We start from the raw sequence: 8,938 nt of genomic DNA, 5'->3' as shown, positions 1-8,938 counted from the left end.
TAGGGAAAGGCTAGAAGAGTTAAATATTTATTAATTGTCTTAACAGTGACTAAGATGTGGAACATAGTCAAGTGTCTGAAAGGTTAAAGCTTGTGGGGGAAGAGAGGGGTTGTTGAAGGAGGTATAATGTGAGGAATATCCCAGTGAAATTTAAATAAGCATTTAGGTTGAGTACTGGACAAAGTTTCCTGTTCAGAAAGCCATTTTATTGGTGAATAATAATTGGCTGTGAGTTTCTGTTCATATACAGAGGCACTTAGCGTAAGACTGAAGCACAAGAGAATACGTTGTTCAGATATTTGTTTTGTGTTGGGGCCTCGGAGATAAAGTTAGGAAACCAAGGCTTTCTGTGACTAGATGCAGTGACAGTGAGTGAACACAAATATGTATGAAGTGAGCAATACCAAAACTACCAAGACAGTTCTTTGAGAGAGAGAGAGCTGGTACAAGCTCTTCTCAAGGCTGCTGTCTGGTTTTATGCTGAAGTTATTTTACTCAGCTCCTTGGAACTATATCTTCTTGGAGAATAGCACTGGTGCCTCCTTTTGAAGCAGTGGACGCATGCACAAATGATACATAAAAAGAGGCCTATCTGTGAGTGGATACTGCATATAGCATGGTGGAGAATGAGAAGTTCAGAGAGAGAGCCCTTCTCATTGCCCTGGGGAAGAAGGAGAGTTTTTTTCAGGTCACCTTTGGATTATAAGCATGCTTGGCTGGAAGAGCTTGCAGCTATTCTTTGAGGAAAGGAAGGGGATGCAAGGTGGAAGATATTGGTAAGAATCATATTTCCCCTGAATAGAATGATGATAATTGTATTTGCCTATGTTTCTGGTTCTCCTACAGTACTTCTGTGTGCTGAATTTCAAAGGTCTCAAGGATTATCTGTGCCACAGCTGGGCCAAAGGACCACCCTCTGTAACTCCCTCATCTGCCTGGATCTTGCGGCATGAATACCATCTGCAGTACTTTGTGTTAGCATTGGCTCAGAAAATGGTAACCCTTTTAACACTTTATTCATTCTCATGCCTTTGATTAGTCTAACCCTGATTCCCTTTCCAGTTAACACGTTTAGCAGACACCTGACCCTTTGAATCAACTGGTCTTTGTCTTTCCTGATGTTCATTTCCTGACACCCCAGCTCACGTACCCATCATCATCCTGCACTTAGTAATTGTAGAATAATAGAAAATAGGGCTAGAAAGCAACCTCAAGAGGTCATTTACTCTAATCCCCTGCTAAAGGCAGGATCAGCCATGACTAAATCATCCCAGTCAAGTATCTTCCTAACCTGTTCTTGAAAATTTCCAAGGATGAAAATTCTACAGCCTCTCTGGTTAGCCTGTTCTAATTCTTAACTGCCCTCATAGTGAGAAAGCTCTTAATCTCCAAACTAAATTTCCCCTGCTCAATTTGAGACCTTTTTTTCTAGCCTTGTCTCTTACAGTTACAGAGACTAGTCTAGCCATCCTCTTTATAACTACCTTTCAGGTATTTGAAGGCTGTTATTAACATCTCCCCCCACCTCCCCCAAGTCTTCTCTTTTCTAGACTTAAGTAGTCTTAGTTTTTTCAGCCTTTCCTCATAAGTCATACTTCCCAAGCATCTAATCATTGTTGCTCTCTGCTGGACTCTTTCTCAATTGTCCACATCCTTTATGAGGCCTCACGAGTACTGAATAGAGTGGAAGGATCATGTCCCTTGATTGGCAAGTGACACTCCTGTTGCTGCTGACAACCCAATATGCTGTTGGCTTTTTTTTGTAACAAGAGCACACTGTTGGCTTCTGTTAAGCTGATGATCTACTGTAACCTCCAGGTCCTTCTTTGCAGTACTGCAGCCTAGACAATTGTTTCCTAGTCTGTATTTGTGTCTGCAGTTGTTTTGTCCCAAGTGCAAGATTTTGCATGTCCTTGTTGAATTTTGTTCAGTTGATTTCGGACCACTAATGCAGAGTTTAGATCTCAAAATGCTTTACAGACTTTGATAGAATCTTTTTATATACTTCTAAAAAAACCTCACCTCTGAGCTAGAACACAGCAGTTTATTTAGCAATGCACAGAATGGTTTATGACCAGAAGTGGAAGGGAAATATATCTAGGTGAGAACCTCATTCTGCCTTTACATCTGATATCCACAGAGAGATCCCCATTCTAGCTGTCTGACCTCTGACTTACTGTGACTGTCTTGCTAAGAATTGTCACCATGTTTTCACTTGTTGGGTTTTTGTTTCCTGTGCAGGCAGGCACTTGTCCGGATTATGCCCAGCATGCCTCACTCCATCACTGCGTTGCCATGACGTTGTTAAGCTGTTTGTTGCCAGGCAGTGAGCATCTGGCTCATGAGCTCCTATTGGGTCTTGTGTTTCATCCAGAATTTATTCCGTAAGCTTTGCATTTTTTTCTTTAAGAATCTCATTTCTTTCTTGTCTGGTATGTGGAGAAATGTGTTTGGGAAAGAAGGAAGTTTTTACTTTGCTACAAGTTTACTTTGCGAGTCAGATTTTCAGCCTTTAATATAAGGCCTGTGCTAAAGGTGTGCACCATCCATGCCCCTGCTGCAGGACCTTTGGTGAGGGTCAGGGGCATGACCTGACCTGCAGACTTGTCTCTGGCATAGGGATGGGAGAAATAAGATCAGTTGCTTGTTGTCTCCTGTCAGTAGCAGGTGTCCTGCTATGCCAACAGCCTCAACAGGAATCAGCCTTGTGTCTTCATTCTTAAGAGCAATGTGGCACCAATGCTGAATCAAGATTTTGTAATATCTAGGAAACAGATGGAAATCTGACCTAATTCCCTCTTTATACATGCCTATGTGCAAGACCTTTCTGACGGATCCAATGAAGTGAGCTTCAGCCCACGAAAACTTGCCCCACACACATGGGCATAAGCACACTTCGGTTAATCTATAAGATGCAAAACTACCCTGCTTTCTACGTGACTTCAGACTGACATGGCTAATGACACCTCTCGTCTCAGTACCCTTTCCTGGAGCTGAAAGGGTCTGAAGACCTTTCTAAATTTCCCTGCCACCCCTACTGCTTAGCTACTGTGAAAGTTGGTCTGCTGGGATAAAACTGAAGGTGTTTAAATGGTAACTACAATATTTTTTCTTTAGATCAAAGGACACAATGAGCATCATAGATGTGAGGTTTCCCTTGTCTGGCAAGGAAATGATGGTGGCTTGTATTGCTCTTGGAAATCTCATTGTAACTTGCCTTAGACCAGGCAAGAGTACTAGGGTACTTCCCTGGAGGAGGCTGGACAAATCCAGCATGAAAATGTCAGACATCTCCAGTATCTTTCTTGCTCAGTGTGTTACACTGGCACTACTGCTTCTCACAAAAGCCTTCTCAGTTAGCTTCACCTAATAGATAAAGTATCCGAGCCTGTAGAAGGAGTCAGTCTCTGTGCTGAGATCAGAGCTGGTGGGGTGGGGAGGGGGGGAGAAGGGTGGTTTTTCCCAGACCTATATTCTAGTCACTAGGCCATACCTTTTCAATGATTTATTGTTGGTGTCAGCTGAAAAGTCAGCATAGCTAGTATTGTCCAGCCAGAGCACATGGGTGTCTTGTAGTGTGTTTTGTCTCGCATTGAGCTCCTGACAGCCTGTGGGTAAGTGCGGCATCTCCCTAACCAAATGGTAACCACAGGTATCCCAGCACTGAGTTTCCAAGCTGCATTGGCTCCCACTTGCAGTGCTCTGCCATTGCTAGCTAAGAAAAGTAGCCATGGGAACTTCCTGCCGGTGGCATCTGAGATGCCAACAAGGTTAGGTTCCTGACAGTGTTGCTGTGTTGTTCCAACTTGAAAGCATAGGTGGGGTCAGTGGTGCTGTGCAATCTAATGCTCCTTATCCTGGAATAACATAGGCAACTGGGAGGGAGCTAATAGAAGCACAACGTCTGATTTTTATGTTGGTTTATGTACCAATGTTTGCTACATTTGTGTCTTGCAGAGAAGGGAAAGCTGGAGGGCCAGTTGCTGCTGATTTCTCTGATATCCTTCATCTGGGTGCAAGAGCAAGGCTGGTGCAGCCTGGCTCAGTGGCAGCAGTTTTTCCCAAGCCCAGCCGTGGTGTTCTGCTGGGAGAATCATACCAGCATCTGCCTTTCATCCGAACCTGCTACCTCTCTCATTTTGTTCACTTGGAGCCTTCTCTTGCCTGTTCCCAGGCTACTTACCAAGGTCGGACTTGCCTCATCCAATCCATGCTGCTTCCTCAGGTCAGAGGACCCATTCTACCCTCTGACTGGCTGTTTTTTCCCCTTATCAGCCTTTATAATAAAGTGACTAGTGCAGAGACACAGGGGGCTGTACTCAACACTCTTCCACCTGATTTAGTGAACACTGTGACCCGGAATCTGCAGTGGGTCCTGGTTCTGGAAACCTGGCGTGCCAGGATACTTGAAAATATACCAGCTGCTGCCAAACTTGCACGGCTTATGTGCGTCTTCCTAACAGGAGGCGATTTGTTTCTAGAAGGACCTGTCCATTGTTATACTGCTGCCCTTCTCTCTCTGTACTGCCAGCCAAAGGCCCTGGATTCTCTGCAACTGGATGCTCCTCTCCCTGGCTTGGCTTCCTTCCATGACCTCTATATCAACCTCTTGGAGCAATTTGATGGTGTCTCCTTTGGTGATCCCCTTTTTGGAGCCTTTGTTCTTCTCCCTCTTCAGAGGCGTTTCAGTGTACAGCTCCGGCTGGCTGTTTTTGGGGAGCATGTGAGCATCCTGAGGGCACTGGGAGTGTCATTCCAACAGGTAACTCTTGGATTGTAGGCTGCTTGGCTGTCACTTTATTCCAGTGAATGGAATACTATAGCCTTTGTTACTGTTTCGTAGAGGTGCACCGATACACCGGTTCAATATTGCATTGGCACCAATGTAAAGAAAATTGGCTGTATTGGAAATCGGCCCAGTGCAGCCAATAATTTGGCCGATAAATGCCTGTGTGTGCGCACAGCTGCAGTGCAGCACATAGGTGGTGGGGGGCAGAGCCTGGCAGTATTGGAGAGCTGTGTGCAGCTGGTAAGTCCATTGTGGAAGAGGAGTGGGGAGGGAAGGGGTGTGGGGGGGCAGATCAGTGCCTCCCATGGTGAGGGAGAGAGGGAGTGAGACAGGGTCAAAGGTGTGGATTGGAGCTGCAGCTCACGTGTGGGGGGGTGGGGTGGCTCCTGCTGCTGCTTGCACCCCTGGGGGGGCAGTGGTATGTCCCTGGATCTGTGCAGGGAAGGCAGGCTGCAGCTGCGGGCTGGAGCTGGGGCTGCGCTGGGCTCTTCTTGGTGGGGGCTGGGGTTGGGGTGGGCAGTGGGGGTGCTGGGCTGTAGCTCCCACCATAGCTCCCCCTCCCATTGCCGCTGCCTGCCCCAAGCCCAGCCCTCACAGAGAAAAGCCCAACACAGTCCTGGCTCCAGCCTGCAGCTGCAGTTCACCCTGCACAGATCCGGGGGCACATTCCCTCTCCCCCACCATGTCCTCCCAGAGTGCAAGCAGTGTCAGGAGCCTCCCCTCTGCGTCACCCCCTAGATGAGCCACAGCTTGGTCCCGTGTCTTGCCCTGCCCCAGCTGGGCAGCGTCTGCTGCGTCCCACTCCCTCCCGCCCTCACTGTGGGGGGTGTTGATCTGCCCCCCATGCCCCTTCCTTCCTCCCTGCTACTCGTTTCCGCGACAATGGACTTACCAGCTGCACGCAACTGTATTGGAAATCAGATTGGTATCAGCCGTTATGCCTCCTTAAAAATTGGCTATTGGTATTGAGCCCCCAAAATCTCTATTGGTGCATTCCTACTTTTTCCTTTCTGAAACTGGAATCATCCTGGCTCTTTTTTTTTCCTGTGTAGCAATTACACTCCCCTAGTGGTGACAAGTTTTTTATTCTTTCTGAAGAAAGTCCAATATGTGGAACATAAAATGTCAAGTGGGCTGAAACCAGCATTCCTTCAATACAGGGCTATTATATCAGTTGCCAGTAGCATCTATTGTAGTCTAGGACCTGGGTACTCCACAACAAACTGAACCTAACCTCTGCAGCAGGGTTCCTGGAGTCTGTATTGCTCTATTACAGCAGATTGGAAGTCCTGCGGCAGTTCCAATCAAACCACAAAATTAGAGGGAGTTTTATTTATCATTTATTTATAACAGAATTCAATAGGGAGATGAGTAATACAATCTGCACTGGACCTTTGGGTTTATTTTTTATATTGATTTCAATTTTTCTTATGCTCTCCCACTATCTTCAGTGTTCTGTATGTCAAGTTATTTTATATTGACAACTCAGATTTTCTGACTAAGTTTACTGAGGGAAGCTGGAGGTTTTTTGCCGTGGGATAGTGAGCAGTTGGGGACATTTCATACTGTGGAGTGGTATTAAGATTGTGAGATGAGCACACTAAATTTTGTTTCTACTAAAACAGTTAGCAAAATGTTGCCTTTATTTATTTTTTTAAATCAAGGCTCTGATTCCAGATGCCAGTACTGTGGTAAAGTATGGATTCAACAGTCCCAAAATAGCAGAATACATGGAAAGAAAGTAGAGAAAGTTTAGAACAGTCTTCATTATGACCCCTTATTTTCATGTGCTAATTCACTTCCAAAATGTTGACTGGTTATGGTGATGTTTCCCATGCTTTCTCACCATTTGAAGTGAATTTTGCTTAGAAAAATGTTAGCAAAGCTGTTTCATCTACCTTTTAAATTATAGGTGAGAAAAGGAAGAGTTCCTTACACAGAAGGAAAAGTTCCAGTGACATCTTGGCTTACAGCAAGACTATAAAGTTTGAAATTTGAGGAATAGCATTAATGGTCATATTATACATTTATCTTTTGTCCTTTTCTGAGTATATTGTATCTAATGGAATATTTTGTGTCTCAGCTGAGGAGGTATTTGAAGATCCTCTGGAGAGGAAGTAGGGTGATATTACTTTTTTTTGGCTCTGTTGCAGTTTCCTGTGCCTCTGGAGCAATACATCTCCCCTCCTGAAGACAGCCTGAACCTCCTGAGACTGTATTTCCGAACACTGGTCACTGGTGTGCTGCGCCCCAGCTGGTGCCCGATCCTTTATGTTGTGGCTGTGGCTCATGTGAACAGTTTCATTTACTCTCAGGACAGCACGACACAGGTTTGTAGTGAATAGTTTTAGCATTCAGTTAAAAAGCTTAGGCGCTCAGGCTTCAGATCCAAATCTGCTATAGACATGTTGTGTGACCAGTTAACCACTCTGTGCCTCTCTTTGCTTCTTTGCATAATGGAGGTAATTCTTTCCTCATGGGAGTGTCATTAGGACTGTTCAGCTGTTTGAAATCCTCAAATAGGAGTTGCTCTGTATTTATTGCAGTACCACGCACATGTGGTATTTTTCAACCACTGACCACTGTGGTGCTGCACAAATGTTAGCAAACCACTTCATAGCACTCCAAGTCAGTAAATACTATATCCGTTGTCCAGAAGGGTAGAATGATATATATAAGGCAAACTGAGTGACTTGGTTAGTCAAATCAGTAAGGAACCAAAAGTCCATGCTCTAACCATTAGATATGTTCCTCTCTATTGTATGTTATATTGTGCAAGCCTGATAGCTGATGTGCCAGGAGACAAGAGTTGAGGTTTCAGCAGTGAATCTGTGTGACCTTATTGACCCATCTGCCTCCAAAACATTTAATGACTTGGAGAAGAAAGAGAGAAATGGGACCACAGTTATGACATACTGAACAACTCTTTCCATAGAACCCATTGCTGCATGGTGCAGCATAACAATAGGGGTATTCCTCCAGTAACGCTGAAGGAAGAATGTGCTTGTCTTAAGCTTTCTTTTGCATTAAGCTGAGCATCTGTGTCTTGTTCCTAGGAGGCTGATGCTGCTCGGAAAAGTATGTTGAGAAAGACCTGGCTTCTAGTGGATGAGGTAGGCTCCTTTCTACCCACTGTATGCTGATAGGAGATGAGTTTTACTGCTGTTGACCAAATCTGAATCTCTGATGGCCCAGTGGATTCCCTATTTATCCAAACTTGATGGATTAGAAGTGGATCACTGCTAATTTGATAAAGTGGAGCCTTAATACCAGGGCTTTTGCTTGTAATGCCTAAAAACCCAGCATCTGATACCCCTGTGCAGCCTACCCTGTAATTCATTTATGGGCAGACACCTGCTGTGGGACTGAGTTGGGTTTCCTTCTCTCTGTATCCATGAATTTGGCTTGAACAGTATATTTGTTCAGAAATCCCAGAAAAGTTTCCAGTCACCCATGAGCAGGAGGCCAGCAGGTGGTCAGTCTTCTTGATAAATTAATTAAACTGGAAAAAACATCACGTAGCGCACATCACATCAAACTCCTAACCATATAACATATGTTCATATGTTCTATCCCTTTCCCTGATGATGCCTTTACAAAGACCTGTCTCGTATTACCCTTCTTGGTTGTAAAGGGTCATGCAGTATATATCAGTTGAGTCATAATAAATGGCACATTTGGCCCTCAGCACCCATCATGTAAGGTAGGTTCCTGCATCCCAGTTATGCCTAAATTTAAATGCTGACAGGGGAAGGAAATGGGCATGGGTGGTGGGTGAGGAGCTGTAGGCAAATGGGGAAACCTCCCACAAGTAGAGCATAGGTGAAGATGGTAACTCTTCTAGGAAGAAGCTCAGGACCTGCAGATGTTTGGTTCTGTGGTGTTGAACACCCCAGGGCAGCTGGACAATGTGCAACAAGTGGGATGTAAAGACAGTTCTGGATTTTCACCTTGTGTGAGCCACGCTTAATGTCTGTTTCTTTCTTCAGGTATTGAAAAAGCATCTTCTCTATTACAAACTGCTGAATTCAGAGTGCCCTTTGGGCTTTGAACTTTATGAAGAGCTCCCTCCCTTGAGACTAAAATACTTGCAAATGGTAACCAAGAAAGAGCCCAATGAGAGCACATCACCATAGCAAAGCATTCCTG

The 8,938-nt window shown here is 44.9% G+C and overlaps 1 protein-coding gene across 3 annotated transcripts in view; it reads left to right on the top strand.

Moving 5' to 3' along the window:
• RPAP1 (RNA polymerase II associated protein 1) overlaps positions 1–8,932 on the top strand; it is a 51,134-nt gene extending 42,202 nt beyond the window's left edge. For all 3 annotated transcript variants that reach the window (XM_025205315.1, XM_006024610.3, XM_025205316.1), the window contains 6 exons: positions 847–996; positions 2,242–2,384; positions 3,958–4,762; positions 6,943–7,119; positions 7,846–7,902; positions 8,779–8,932. In XM_025205315.1, coding sequence (XP_025061100.1) covers positions 847–996; positions 2,242–2,384; positions 3,958–4,762; positions 6,943–7,119; positions 7,846–7,902; positions 8,779–8,925 — 1,479 coding nt within the window. In that variant the 3' untranslated portion in view covers positions 8,926–8,932. The remainder of the gene's footprint in view (positions 1–846; positions 997–2,241; positions 2,385–3,957; positions 4,763–6,942; positions 7,120–7,845; positions 7,903–8,778) is intronic.
• Positions 8,933–8,938: the final 6 nt, after the last annotated feature.

This window comes from Alligator sinensis, unplaced genomic scaffold, assembly GCF_000455745.1.
Source record: "Alligator sinensis unplaced genomic scaffold, ASM45574v1 scaffold108_1, whole genome shotgun sequence".
NCBI lineage: Eukaryota > Metazoa > Chordata > Crocodylia > Alligatoridae > Alligator > Alligator sinensis.
Note: the sequence above shows the minus strand (reverse complement) of the source record. Positions and strands in the feature narration are given on the sequence as shown.